Source organism: Ursus maritimus (assembly GCF_017311325.1).
Source record: "Ursus maritimus isolate PB19 chromosome X unlocalized genomic scaffold, ASM1731132v1 scaffold_X1, whole genome shotgun sequence".
Classification (NCBI taxonomy): Eukaryota; Metazoa; Chordata; class Mammalia; order Carnivora; family Ursidae; genus Ursus; species Ursus maritimus.
In genome coordinates, this window is record NW_024423319.1 from 4674903 (window position 1) to 4690754 (window position 15852).

The 15852-nt window shown below is 40.5% G+C and overlaps 1 protein-coding gene across 5 annotated transcripts in view; it reads right to left on the reverse strand.

Annotated features, from left to right (window-relative positions):
- Positions 1–15852, reverse strand: part of ENOX2 (ecto-NOX disulfide-thiol exchanger 2) — a 264867-nt gene that overhangs the window by 68924 nt on the left and 180091 nt on the right. Inside the window, exon 3 of one of the 5 annotated variants that reach the window (XM_008701635.2) lies at positions 3117–3205. The exons of 3 other annotated variants lie outside the window; for them this stretch is intronic. In XM_008701635.2, coding sequence (XP_008699857.2) covers positions 3117–3165 — 49 coding nt within the window. In that variant the 5' untranslated portion in view covers positions 3166–3205. Of the gene's footprint in view, positions 1–248; positions 334–3116; positions 3206–15852 lie in introns of those variants that run through there. One more of the 5 variants, XM_008701639.2, reaches the window with a different exon arrangement.

The following is a 15852-nucleotide window of genomic DNA, read 5'->3' on the forward strand; positions in this document are numbered from 1 at the left end:
TAATAAGTACTGCCATAAAACTATGAGGAAAGTGCTATGAGAACAGAGAAGGAGTAATTAAATCTGCTGGAATGGCTTTGGATATATGTGTTTGGGGCACAGAGAGCAAGAGGAATACTAGGGAAAGCTCCACTGGGAAAGAATTATTTGAAATGAGTCTTTAAGGAGGGATAGGATTTTCCTCCAGGTAGTGAATGGAGGATTAGGGTTTAAGAGCATTCCAGGAAGCAAGAACAACTGGACATTACCATCGACTGCTTTGAATTGTAGTTGTTGAATACATGTCTCTCTTCTGTTAGCTAGCCTGTGTGCTTCTTTACATCAGGGACTTGGTTTTAGGCTTCTTTGTTTCTCTGTTTCTTAGTTCAGTGTCTGGTATAAAGTAGGTATTCAAGAAATATTTGGATGAATGAATAAAGAAAATAATTTACATTGATTTTGGGCACAATAAGCAATCCATGCAGTGACACTCACTGATTATTTATATACCTTTTCAGAATGATAAATTGTCTTAAAAGGGATAGCATAGTTGCTAAACTAATTCTCTCTCCAGGAAAACTGAATTGACATGTAGCAATTTACTTAGAGTTACAACCAGAGATAGATGAGCCCAACTAATAATTCAGTTTGATAGCATTAGCTATAATCTTTCTCCCATATAGGCACAGTCATACATATAAGCAAGCTTGTAAATTTTTACTTTCAAAGAGAAATCCCAGATGATCGTCTCTGTCTGGCAGCAATCTGGATTTAAGGTCTGCAGTAACAAAATACGCTGTAATGAACATCTGTTTAGAATCATCACTTAGTGGTGGAAAAGCTAAGTCCAGGCCTGATTCACTTTCTAGACTAAAAATGGACATCTAGCAATTTCCTTAAGTGTGTTATAAAAGTAGTCTCATGTCACTAAAGGAAGAGATTGCTCATTTTCCCATAAGTCCTACATTCACTGGCAGTGGCCAAGAATATTCAGAAGTCAAGTATCAAGTGCTGTCAAATGGTCTTCAAAATGCCTCACCCATCTGAAGAACATGTCCTGCCATGCTGGTTTTCCATTCTGCCATGTGTGGCGACTCCTCAAGAGATCACAGATTGTAGAGTAATTGTGAATGAGTGCCTTCTAGGTAAGTTGATTGAATTTATGGCACTTTGGAGCAAGAGTTCATTAGTGCCAACAGAATAAAAGATTTGGAAGTACTTACCCATTTTAACTTGGTACTGCTCCATAACTATCAAGTCATTGCCATCTGTTTATTTTTATATTATACTTTGCTTAATTAACTAGTCAGTTATTGTCAGTTATTTGATCTTGAAAACAACACACACACACACACACACACACACACACAGACGCACACATTCTGTGATACACCCATCCTGTAATAGACTTAATTATTTCATATGTTTCCTTTATTTCCTTTGAAGCAAGTTCAGTATGTTGGTGTCATCTCATTAACTATAAGCTTTTATTAAGACAAAAGCTGTCCTTCTCTGGCAATTTACTCTCCTGTAATTCTTTCTTATGTCCAGGTTTATATCCATTGGCTTTTATGCTTGCTGTAATTTTATTACACAGTATTGTGCAAAGTTGAGGAGAGGATTTTGTCTACAAACATCTATTGAAAGTTTGTTAAGAGTAGGAAGCAATCCTGCCTAGTGATCAAGAGCATCAATTTGGTAGTCAGATGGTTCTGGACTAGAGTCTAGCTTTACTAAGTAACCGTAATGTACTCATTCTGTTTCTCTTTACTTCTCTTCTTGCTGGTCTGCCTTCCAGCCTTCCTTTTATATTTGCTCCACATTCACTGAACAATATCTATGTGTCAGGCACCATCCTAGACATTGAAGACATTATGGTGAGTGAAACAGGCCTCAAACCTGTTCTTATGAAGCTCTCTAGTGCAGGAGGGAGATATTAAAATACAGATAAACATAAAATAATTACGTACTGTTATAAGTTTTCTGAATAAAGAACTGGGTTTGATGATAAAAATGGGAAGCTACAAATTTAGGAGAGTGATAGTATCAACCTTATAGGTTTGTTGAAGATTAAATTAGATAATGCGGATAAAGAATTTAGCATGGCTTCTGGCTCATAGTAAGTACTTGGTAAGTGGTAATAATAACACGGTAATAATTAAGATGATGATGATGAAGTAGTCCTAGCCCTTGAAGGGTTCAAAGTCTACTGAGAGACACAGGAATTATAATACATTATACAGATGATAAAACAGAGGCACAGGCAGTTTAAGTAATCAGCTCAATATCACACAGCTAATAAGTGGTAAAACGGAAATGAACCCAGGCGGCTCTGGTACCAATGCCCAGTTTTATCCATCACACTAAACTCCCTCCCAAACAGCCTTTTATTTTCTGTGTTCCCCTAGCTCACTGAACACATTTAACTATGATAGCCCCTATCACATATATTTTTTATCACCTCTTTCTATGTCTGCCTCTCCTCCTAGACTCTGGATTCCCTTATTACTCTTTGGGTCTAGTGCCTAGACACTTGTCTGACACAGAGTAGATGTTCAATAAATGATTTTAAGTAAATGAATGAGGAAATATATGAACATATGTAGGAGAGTCCTGCATAGACATTCTTCTTCCCTGAAGAAGGTGGGCGTATAGCAGGTGCCAAGCTATTCAGAGTGGGATAGCACTCTGTTGTTGTATTAAGTAAAATCTCTTTTGGTGGGTTTCTTCTAAGGATTAAATATTAAAAATTTTAAATGGATAGTGAGGGGAAGATAAATGGTGATAATTCGAGGTATTATAATCTTAACATGCTGATAATATAAAAAATAACAATTACATAAATACAAATGTAAACCGTAATCTGTAGATGGGAAGATATTTTTCATCACATGTAAATTCTTCCTGGGTAAAAAGGAACTGACTAGAATTTCTTTGAAAATTTAAAGGTAATTAAATTAACTAAAATAAATGTGCATGTAGCAGCCATATTTGTTAGCTCCTGGAGGGCAGAGGATATAAATCTCATTTACTTTTATTATATTCTACAGTGATTAGCTCAAAGTAGGTGCCAATTAGTGTGCTTTTAAATAAATGAACTCTGGAAGAAGTCAGCAATTGTATAAAGTGGGGCTTACCTGCAAAGCCTATTTCATAGACCCACAGCCAAATAAAATCTCTTTGCATTGTGTAGTACTGCACCGTGGACTTAGCTCTCTAGTCATTTCTGCAGAAGGAAGATAGTGGTCCAAAGCTGGGTGAAACAGACCTCTGGAACATACCAGGACTTAGATAAATGGTGAATAATAGTGTTAATGATAGTAATTATAACAAGACTGAAAATAGTTAACACTTATTTAATACTTATGTGCCAGGCACTGTTATAGGCACTTTACATACATTAATTTAAAACTCACAACAACCCTATGAAGTAAGACTTCTCATTATCCCCATTTTACTGATGAGGTAACAGGAACAGAGAGGTTAAGCAACCTGTCAGTGGTCATACAGTTAGCTTGTAGTGAAGCTGGGATTCCACCTCAGGCAGTCTGACTCCACAATTCATGCTCTTAAACACTATACTATACTAAACTAGGGAAATCATAAAGTTATAAAATATTTGATCTGGGAGGGCTATTGAGCTCATCATTATACAGATGGGTGTTCCCTACGTCCTCTATTGCAGAAATTCTTAACTGGGGCTAAGTTGCCCACTCCACCACCAGGGAACATTTGGCAATATTTGGAGACATCTTTGTTCTTCACAACTGGAGGTAGGAGGTGCTACTGGAATCTAGTGGGTAGAGGCCAGGGATACTGTTAAACATTCTACAATGTACAGGACAGCCCCCCACAGCAAATAATTATCTGACCCGAAGTGTCAATAGTGCTAAGGCTGAGAAACCTTGCTCTACTGCAGCAATTTTCATGTGTTCTTACTCGAGAGTGTTTATAACCTTGGCTTCTTTTTTTTTTTTTTTAAGATTTATTTATTTACTTGTCAGAGAGAGAGAGAGAGGAAGAGAGAGAGAGAGAATGAGAGAGAGAGAGAGCATGCGAGCGCGAGCACGAGCAGGAGGAGGGCAGGCAGAGGGAAAAGCAGGCTCCCCGCTGAGCAAGAAGGCCAATGCAGGACTCAATCCCAGGTGCCTGGGATCATGACCTGAGCCGAAGGAAGACATTTAACTGCCTGAGCCACCCAGGTATCCCATACCCTTGGTTTCTTCACAATCCCTTCCCATCTACCACATGTGCAGCCAATTCCAACTTCTGCAGTTTATGAACGACTCCCTTATTCCACTGTACTAAAACAAATCAGACCACCTACCCCACCAAGAATCTACTAACATTTTCAGCATGGTTACTTTTATGCTTTACACCAAAGAAATGATCCTCAGGGTGGAGAGTCTAGGTGCCTTGGAAATCCTGCAAATAGCACTAGGAATACAGTGACAAAGGAAAGAGAGAGGAAGTTTAGAAAACACTTGCATGGAACACAGATGAAAACACCATCTCTAGCACATCACACAGGACCTTACATATAGTAGGCACTCCAGAAGTACATGTTGTAAAAGGTTATGGCACAAGGGGAGGGTTGGTTGTCCTAGAACAAAAAACATTGTGCTTTCTGTTCTCTGTCTAAGGGAAAGGAAACAGCAGGATAAATCATGTTTTGGTTCTGCATTAAGCCTAGGGCTCAAGGTTTTATCTTCTGTTTGGTATTTATTGTTCATGAAGCAATATATTGTGCATTGCAGGTACTATTCTGAATCCCTCTTCATTTTCTTTGAAAATTAACAATCCATCATTATTTGTGAACAATGTGCTGAAGCCCCAGGCACATCCCATTCTCTCCGATCACAGACGTCACCAGCAGTGACGCGCAGCTTGCATCATGGCTATGCAGGGTGAGGGAACTGACAGGGGCTTTTGTAAGACACGACTCCTAGGCGGCTTGAGAGAGATGATACTATTAGGCAAGCAAGAGCTTTATTTCCTTATGAGTGTTACCAAGAATGGATCAAAGAGCCACTCAAGGGGATCAGGATGTCGCAACATATTCTTCCTTGGGGAAGAGGAGGGGAAGGATGGGGGGGGAGGGAAAGGTTTTATGCTAGCCTATATTGTAGGTAATCATTTTCACATGGGCTGTGAGAGTGGCAGGGTGGAGGGTGGGAGATAATAGCTTGATCCTCAAGGTATACAGATGAGAACCTCAGGGTAGAGAGTGCTTTCTCAAACTAACCTTCATCCTGGAAGATTCATTGGTTTAGTCTATAAGCTGGAGGGTCCTAGATACAGCTACCTCCATATTGGAGCAGTTACAAGGATATTTGAGGTGGGTTTTTTTTGAGGGGGGAGGGGCAGAGGCAGAGAGAGACAGAGAGAGAGAAAATTAAGCAGGCTCCACACCCAGCATGGAGCCCAAGGTGGGGCTTGATCTCATGACCCTGAGATCACAACCTGAGCTGAAATCAAGAGTTGGACTCAACCGCCTGAGCCACGCAGGTGCCCCATGGATATTCAAGGTTTTTAACTAGACCTACAAGAAGCTAGAGTGCCAAGCCAGCCCTCCAGATGGCAGTTGCAGTGGGGGTAGAGTGTAGCAAGGAAGAAGGACACAGGTCTTGGCATGCACCTCTCCAAGGAACTCACAGCATATATCCTGCATTTAAAAAGGCAATAAGGTATAGTGGAAGATATACAGATTTTGAACCAGATAGACCTAAATCAAATCTTGGCCCTACTATTTACTAGCTGTGTGATTTCAGGCAAGTTCCACACACTTTTAGCCTGGTTACTCACCTGTATTATTCACTTAACAATAATGATGTTGATTCCTAGTATTGATTAAATGCTTACTATGTGCCAAACACTGTTTTAAGGCTTTATATGTATTATGTAATCTAATCCTCTCAACAAGCCTATGAGATTGGTAATATTTATCATACCTGTTTTATAGATAAGGAAAATGAAAGACAACGAAGTTAGGAAGTTGCCCAAAGTCATAGATGCAGTTAATGCTGGAGTCGAATCTCAAATTCAGGCAGTACAGCTTCAGAGCCCACATTTTTAACCACTGAGCTATATACTCTCACTACACTATAAAGAATGCTGAGCAATATTCAATCATGATCTTAACCCCACTTCCTTTATCTTTCCCTTGTTTTAGTTTCCATTAAGAAAGAAACCATTTGGTTGCCCTGTGGGGGTCTCTTCTCCCACTTCTCTGAGCTAGAGCTGGGGGTCTCCTTTGCTATTTCAAGGTGGGCTGGCACAGATTGAAGAATCTCAGGAATAGTCCTTGTCACTTCAAGGTTATGAGCTGTATGTGAGCCAAGAAAATAGGTTGAGGTTGGATACAGGTGTCCTGGAAATCCAGTAGGCTCCACCATTAGGACCTTGGAAGCTTCCTCAGTCAGTAAAACAGGGGCTAGCTGCACTAGAGAGGCTCTGCTGGGCTCCTCTGGACTAAGGTCTGTCATTCCCATCCCTGGCTTCTGGGGCTTCTGAGATCCCAGTGAACTCATGTTACCCTGGTCTAGGTTGAATGGTCGACTATGGTGGTCTAGTTTTGAGACTGCATCATTGCATTCATTCCGTATTTCCTTACCTAATATTTAGACAAAAAACACCAAAAGCATAAATGCGCCACAAAAATGCTACCTTACCCCAACTCTTTTAATGTTTGTGCTAACTGCCTGTTAAACCACACATTTCTTTCCCCGGTTTTGAAACAAACACATTAATATTACTGTCAGGATCCCAAATGTTGTAGGTACTGCTTTTCAATTAGAAATCTTAATATTTAACATATCAGCTAATTGCATTTCAGGTACTGAGCATGCTCTTCACGTTAATGGTGTGGCTGGTGATGGAGGGGGAACAGAGAAAGAAAAAAAAAAGAGAAGCATAAATTCTGTAAATTCCCAAAGCTCTGTGGCCTATGCTTTCCTGAGGTAAGTTGCATAAGAGGTAACTTGGCAACCCTGCTGCTATGTACTGTTGGAAGTCTGGCAAGATCTCTTAGAGGGAAAAAAAAAGTAGTCCTGGGGTTAATCCACAAGCCATTTTACTTTAGCCCTTGTTGCTGAAAATCTTTTCAACATGTTTCAGTCCACTTCCTTGCCACAGGAGATAGAGTACAACAAAGATAAACTAGATCTGGAATTAGGAGGGCTGAGTTTCAACTCTGGCTTGACTCTTTTCTTGCTGTGTAGCAATCACTCACACCTGTGTTTGTCAAAGTGCTGTCCAATCACGTGCATCACAATCGCCTAGGGTGCTTGCTAACTAGCCGAGTTCCAGGGTCCACAGCTAAGGTTTCCATCTGGGTGGTGCTAGGGAATCTGCCTGTTGAGCAAGCACCTGAGAAAACTCTTAGGCCTACTACAAATTAGAGAAACACAGAGCTTTGGTCTCCTCACGTATAAATAAGAATGATACCGCGCCTTTCACAAGGTTGTGGTGAAAACACAGGTGGTCAATATGTGCTAGCTGTACCTGAATCACTGAGTAAGATTATGGCAGGGCTTCAGGATCCATTCTGAATATTAATTTAACAAACATGTTAAATCCATGCACTATTTGGTGGTACCAGGCTGAAAGATCCATGTTTCCCTGCCCTTTGAGGGGCTCATAGACTAGTGGGAGAGACAGACAAACTACTATAGCTTGATACTGGCTAAACAGAGATATGAAGAGGAGGAAGTTATTCTGCCGGGAGGAGAGGTGGTGGTAGAGAGGAAGGGGGAGCATGGAGGAAGTGATGTTAAGCTGGAGAAGTGACTTTGAAGTGAGTTTTTAAGGATAAACCAATTATGATGGTATTGTGGACATCTTAAAGGTGTAGGAGATAAGGTTGTATTTGTGCTAGGTCTAAAAACTAGAATAGAAATTGTCTTTGTTGAGGGGGAATGGGTATGAGCAGAGAATATTTTCCGTATCAGTTTACTTATTATTCCTCTCTCCTAAAAGTAGAATATTAAAAAACTGGAGTCATTTTATACTCTCCAGTTGGTTGGACTTTGAGAGGATGGGTATTAGACTTTATTGTTGAATTGCTTTGCGAGTCACTAACTACAAGGCCATGGTCTAAGTCAGAGGGGAGGGACATTGGCCATGACCACTATAAACAAGTCAAGTGTTAAATCCTACTGATAATGGGAACTTTGGCTTGAGAACTGGGTGCCTCAGCAGAGTCATCCTCAAATATTAAGGGCAATGCTATATATACACATATAGCCACAAGAGGCAGTGACTAATAACTCTGCCTCGCACCAGCAGCTCTGGCCCCTTTCTAGCTTCTTTACCTTGACAAGCAGCCTAAGTCGAGTTTTCAAACTCCACCTCAATTTAACAAATAATCAGAAAACAATAGCTTGTACCATACAGAACTTCATATTGCCTCCACCCCCCCCCGCAACGTCATGTTCCAAAGTAACTGATTTTTTTTTCAAAACCGCAACACACTTGCACCAACCCCCATCATGCCTTTGGCCAGACCAAGCATGATAAACTCTCAACCCTTAATGCTATGTGACCCTGAATAAAGGAAAAAATGGGGTTATAACTAGCTAAGACCATGGTTTTTGTATTAGATCCAATCCTGGCCTGCCACTTACTAGTTGTGTGATGCTAGGGAAGTAACTTAATGTCTCTGGTCTCCATCTTCCATGTCTGAAACATGAGGACAACAATAGTATCTACCTCATGGGGCTGTGGTAAAGGCTTAAAGGAGAAAATATGTGAAAAAAAGTCCATTGTAGTGGCTAGCTTGGTAAGTGGTAGTAAAATACTAGTAATTATTATTAATATATTAACAATAGTGGGTAATAGCGGGCATTAACTCTGATATCTTATAGAAAACAGGGGCCATTTGGGGTGGGAAAAAAGGGGAGTATTATAAATCCTTCAGTTGTGAAAAGGACAGGAAAATACCAGTAGAGGGACTAGCCATTAATAATACTGGGGTATGTATTTAAACAGAAAAGAACAGTATGGCTTCTCTCTAACCAGTTCTTTACCAAGAGCACTGCCAGAAAGAACAGTGGGACTAATTTGTGTACTTCTCATCTGCTACAGTTTTAAAAAGTGGTACTGTTAATAAAATCCTCAAAATATTTTCTGGTGTTAACTGTCCTCCTCCACTGTATATACCCCAAACCCACCAGGCCTGCTGCCAAAACCTATTTGCTTTTTTCCCAAAAGCATGGATGGCATTTACATCCATGCTTTCACTTGTGATCACCCCATCTGTGGTGGAGGAAAGCCAGAATTACTTAGTATCACTTCTTCATTTCCATGATAAGGATGGGAGGCAATGGGATAGGCAGGAAAACTTGCTTTTCATGGCCATCTTTCCGGTAAGACAAAGAGAGGTTATGGCCATAGCTGTGACCTCTGACAGATGGGCAGAGGATACCCACTGTATCAGCCTACTCCAGGAACAATCCATATGCAAGTGATTTGGTCGGCACTTTGTGATTCTGGGACAATATTAATAATAGTACCTTTCCCGGAATCTATCTAACATATGATATATTTTTCCTCATTTAATTCAATAGTTCTCCTGAATATTTTAATACTAGTCCAAATAGCAAACAAGCGTGAGTTGTTGACTTTCCTTCCTTTTATCCACTTCTGCTGTAACTTAAATTTTCTTCCTGAGTGAATCTCCAGGCCACTAGTGACATCAACTTTAATCCATTCGTGTTTTTTTTTAATTGGCATTAACATGGAGGGGACATAAGCAGCTAAAAAATAAAAGATGTCTATGTTGGTGATGATCTCCAGAGCAAACCTTACAGGGATTGGTAGAATAAATTTGATTTGAAAATGATTACAGAGGGTGAATTCCCTGTAATAATGAATTGGAAAGAAAATCAGGCTGGGAGTATTTGCTTATCCACTTATTTCCACATGGAAGAAAAGCCATAATTCCTGTCAGCCTGTGCTTATAGCATGCCTAGATTGGTCAGAGAGAAACCAACCAGTGACGAAAATAAATACACAAGTCCACCCGTTCACTGCATTTGCTGTCAGGTTCAACACCAAGGAAAGCCAAAAGATAATAAGTCTTTGGGTAACAACCCATAAATCCGTGGTTACAGTTCAGGCACTTAACTTCAAATTTCCAAATGACTGTGCCACTGTTCTTTCTTCTCCCAGAAGCTAGAAGTTCACTGTCAGAAAGGAGAGGGGAGGGACAAGGCAGCTGAAATGCTCAAAGACCCTGGGAAAATTATGGGAAAGCATGCCCTCCCCACACATCACAACTTCTTGAGAAACCAACTGGTATGTCACTGGGAGACACGGTCAGAGCAAAGTGGCTACCTTTTTTTTTTAATTAAAGTGCAACTAGCTTTCAAGAATGGCTACCTTTTTTAAAAATGTAAAGCTAATTTCTATATATCAAATCCTATTTGTCCACTGACTCACACTGCCTTTCTCTAATTTTTTAAATTATATATTGAGTAGGTACAAAGGGAAATTTATAAGAGACAAATGTAAAGTATTAAAAAATGGCACAATGAAAATTATGTACCCAACATGCAGTTTAAGAAAAAGAATATAATTATTACCTTTAAAGGCCTCACGTACCCCTCCCTAATTCCTTTATCTCCCCTCAGAGGTAACCACTATTCTGAATTCTGTGTTAATCATTACTTGTGTATCTTTACAGTACTACTACATGTGACGATGCTATCTCTTCAGAAATACTTGATCTGAATTTCGGAAGGATTCTTTAGTTGCCAAGAGCTTTGCTTTGTGCTGTTCTCTCCCACATTTCTCCCCTTTCCCTTGCTTCTCTGCCCACCCCATGCAGCTTGTCCAGTAGTCTGTGACCCATGAACGAACATGAGTGTTAAAGATATCATTTAATGGTGAACCCATATGGAAAGACAGTAATACTTTTGTAATACGGCTACTTTCCTTTTGTTTTTTTCAAGGAAATCACTGCATGGGTCTTAATATGGGAGGTTTGGGGACATAGAGATGGCAGTGGGCTAAAGAGCAGGGTGACAGGGCTGTGTGTATTGCCCAGCACAGGTATTTCAGGGTTTTGGAGTCAGAAGACTGCTATTTACTGGCTATGTGACCTTGGGCAAGTTACTTACAGTCTCTGAGATTTGGCTCCCTCATCACAAAAATGCAGACAACTGTAATACTGATCTTAGAGGGTTGGTGAGATGGTTAGACAAGAGCTATTAATTATAAAAGTGTTTTTGAAAGCTGTGAGATACTCTATAAATGTTAGTTGTTAATGATGCTGCTATTCTGCTGCTATTGTTGATGCTATAATATCAGTTCTGTTAAAGTCCAGAAAAAAGACTAGATAGTTATGAATTTTCGAAGTCTGGAGCTAATCCACAGATTTACCCTTGACAGCTGTCTGGCAAAGCTGGCACAGCACAGACAAAATTAAATTTTCTTTTCTAACTCTGTATTACCGGTCTACATGGAAACTTTCCACCTTCAAACATCTTCCTCAAATCCCACTGTACCTGCCCAATCTGCGTGTGTGGGAGTTGTGTTTGCTCTGGCCTATGTCAGTGCTGGAGCCTAGGGCAGAAAGTAGTCACACATTACAGGCATCTAACATTTTCTAAGTCATTTCTCATAGGACAGTTTTGGCTGGTAACTTGAACATAAATGTATGCAGGATGCGCTCATCATCTGATCAGTTTGTGCCTAAGGAACCTTCTGAAGGTCCTAACTTTTGCCTGTGCGATATTAACATAACTATTTGCATGTTATTTCCATTTTGTTTTTAAAAGGGTCTCTCCTTGAAGATCTGTGAGAATGAGAGTAAGCAATGAAAAACCACGTTTCCATTCTGCAAACGATATAATCAAATCTGTAAATGGGTAAAAATACACACAAGAGACATTCCATAAAACTGCTGGCAATTATTTCCATGAACAGATGAAAGTTGTGCATGATTCCCCACAGCTGCCGCAGGTGTTGAAGGAAGAGATTCAAACAACAGAGGGGGAATATTGATCATCTTTTTGAATACAGAGCTAGGCTATCTGCTTGGGTGCCCAGGAGGGGGTGAGAAGAGTGCTGGTAATATTCCCACACATGTTTCCCAGTCTTGCCTGAACAGCCACATGCCCATCTGCTGCTAAGAAAAAAATAGACAGGGCTTGAGTACATGGGACAGGCAGTTTGACCTCTGAGGTTGCAAGGCTCTTGCCCTCCGCCTAACAGCTGACGCCTGGAACAAGCAGGCCAGCCCCTCATGGCCGCAGCAGGGGCTAACAGGAGGGCTCCAGTTGAAGGATGGCTGCAGCTATGGCAACAAATGCCCAGGAACAAGTTAACAACAGCCAAAGGGGTTAATGAGAGAGGCAAGGGCTTTTATACAAATGTGTTAGGGGAAAAAAAGCAATACAGTGGGAATGAGGTCCATTAATAAAGCTGAGTGATAAAATCCACCACCATTTTTAAATTGGACTTGGCTACTTAAACTGCTTTTCCAAATCAGTCTCCTGTGTTCTGGCTGTTCACTGAGATACAAAGTTTATTTAAAGAATAAAAGCAATGCTATACATGGTGTAAAAGGAGAAAATAGGCTGGACAAAAGGGTATAAAATTAGACTTGCAAACAAAGGAAGAAAGAAAAACAAGAGAAGTGTACAACTATGTTCTGAATATGTTCAAACAGCTTGTTATTACTAACAATCACCACCTGACAATAAATTACCCCCCTACATGTAGATTACAAGTTGCATTATTATGATGCATTAGAATCAATCTCAGTACTAATGATAATGGGTGGTTGGGTGGCTAAACATGGCCCCCAATTACTGCTGAGTGCCCTCTCCTTTTGTGGCTACAAAACAACTGTCATCAATATTCTCTCATAGAAAATGTTTTCTTATCAGCATTTATGTCCTCAAAACATCCCTGGAAGGCAGGTTGATATTGATGGGCTTTTTTGAAGAAAAGAGGGAGGCATGGAGAGGTCAAGTGAAAATTAGTAGAGGCAACGCCACCATTCCATAACAGAATTTGGGTTATAAGGGCAGCCAAGGTACAGAAGCAAAGGTCTTTGGGCTGCTCTTTCGATGATGGCAGTGTCTACCGAATGTGGTGGATCAGTTTCCAGTCACTTTCTCAGCTACCCTGAAAAGCGTAGATTCCTTAAGCCACTACAGTTGGAATGTCTGGTTGTAGCACAAAGCACAGAACCACAGAATACCTTTTAACTCTGGCATGGTACAATATAAGCTCAGAGTAAGATTTTACTTCTTTTTTTAAAAAGATTTATTTATTTTATTTTATTTTATTTTATTTTATTTTATTTTATTTTATTTTATTTTATTTTTAGATTTTATTTATTTATTTGATTTGACACAGAGAGAGAGAGATCACAAGTAGGCACAGCGCCCCTAAAAAGATTTATTTATTTTAAAGAGAGAGAGAGAGAGAGTGTGCAAGCAGGGTGAGGGGCAGAGGGAGAGGGAGAGAGAATCTCAAGCAGACTGCACCTGATGCAGGGCTCCATCCCATGACCCATGAGATCATGACCTGACCCAAAACCAAGAGTCAGATGCTCAACTGACCAAGCCACCCAGTTGCTCCAAAAATTTTACTTCTGAGAAGAAAAAAAAAGAGTACACTTGAATTCAGAAATTAGTATAATCCATCTGGATAGTATTTCCTAGTGGCACGAATGAATGAATGAATGAACAGTATTTATTGAGGCCGTCTTATGCTTTTTGTTAGTGGTTGAAAGGGATATAAGAGAAGTAAAAGACAGTTCTCTCAGCTTGTGATCTGCTTGGGGGTGGAGGTGGGCAAATTCACACACAAAATGAAGACCAAGCAAAACTCATAAAAGGCCTAAATATAAAGTGACAGTCCTGTTTGTCCTACTCATTAGAGGGAAAAAATGAGGAAATCTTAAAGGTAGGGTGTTGGTACATTCCTACATGAATGTTACCAGAAGAACTTAAACTGACAAGTAATTAGACAGTTTAATCAATAACGAATGTACTCACAAGAGGGGTGGCCAAAGGAAATGAACAGGAGAGAGCATGAGATAAATTAGATGGACAGATGAGGTTAGGGAACCAGGATGGAGGTGTCTGCCATTATTTGAATATGCTCATGGTTTTTTTTTTTTTAAGATTTATTTATTTATTTTAGAGAGAGGGAGAGAGTGAGAGCACGGCGGGGGAAGGAACAGAGGGGGAGAGAGAGAGAAAGTGAGAAAGAGAGTCCTAAGTGGACTCTGCACTGAGCAGGGCTTGGCCTCATGACCCTGAGATCATGCTCTGAGCCAAAACCAAGAGTGGGACACTTAACTGACTGTGCCACCCAGGCACCTCTGATTGTGTTGTTTTTGAACCAAACTCTTCTGATAGGGCCTGATTCCTTGGGGACAGCACTACTCAGGCAAGTACATCTGGTTGGCATGTCCCTATGTACAGCTAAGAATTAGAGGGCAGATAGTTTGAGATGTAGTGCTCTGATGAGCACATGGAAGGCAGATAGTCTGTGTTGTGGGCTGAAGAGAAGCCCACATGTTTTAGCTGTTAGACATACAAAGTGGCCAAGTTGTCATTCTATTTCAGAAATGAAGGAGTTTGACTTGTGTGGCCGTTCAAGTAGAGTGTTAGCCCACTCATAGGGTATCTGCAAGGAGAGATTAAATTTTCCTGAAAAAAGCATTTGGATCTGTTTTAGTGACTTAGCCGGTATTCATCAGTATTCCAGATGATGCTTTCCTGAGCCATTTCACTTTCCACTTTCCTCTGCTCCACAGCCTCAGGCTACATACCTCACCTTGCCTTGTCTTGCAAACACAACTGGCTGTAAGAGACTTGGGCAAGGGCTGTAGATTGTTCTAGAAAACTCAACCACTGAACATACACATTGTCCTGCATACAGTGGCCAACAGTGTGACCATCACAAGTGAAAGCTGAACATTGTAAGGAGCAACAGGATACAGAGCTTCCCCAGATCTTGTAAATTTCTCATTGAGAAGAATTACATCAGAATTGCAAAGCGACTATATCACCCTCTATAGGACCTATCCTCTACCACTACTATCTCTTTGTCGGAAATTTGAAAGAGACCACAATTATGTCCAAAGGAACTGTCATGCTATAAGAAATTTGTGACTCCAGCCCCTATAGCTTCAAGGTAGTGTAGCTCTGAGCCAATCTTTGGATTTTTCCAAGAGTCTGAATGGCAAGTTATTACATGAATGTTACTTGTAGAACTTGAACTGACAAATATATTAGACACATACATCAGGAGTGCATGAACTCACAACAGAGTTGGCCAAAGGAGGTGAGCTGGAAAGAGAGAGCCTGTGGTAGATTAGGAAGACAGATGAAGGTTAAAGGGAGCCAGGATGGAGGTGTCTGCCATGTTCTGAATACAATTATGTCTTTTTTGAGCAAACTCCACTGATAGGTCCTGCTTCCCCAGGGGCAGCACTTCTCGGGCAAGCAAGCTTAGAAGTCATTTGGGAAGAAATATTTCTTTCCTTTGACATGAGCAGCTAGGTGGAAAAAATGAGCAGACATTTGCTTTGGGAGCAAGAGGTGCTGAGCTTAATGCCCATCATCTCCTGGAGATAATGATGTATTGTATATACACATAAAATCACTACAGCTGCTTGCTATTTCCAGGGGGTCAGAGTACACGGTCTTTTATCTCCAAATGTCTGTTTTTCAATCTGCTGTATCTCGAAATCTGTTTTGAATACAGCCCAGACAAGAAGGTTTTGGTCAAGCATGCAGTAACTAACCTTCAAGCAAAACAGAATGCTAGGAGAGCAGCCTGACCTTTGCAGTAAAATTAATTTGATGCTTACAATCCAACCTAGAGTCTGTAGACTTTATTCATGTG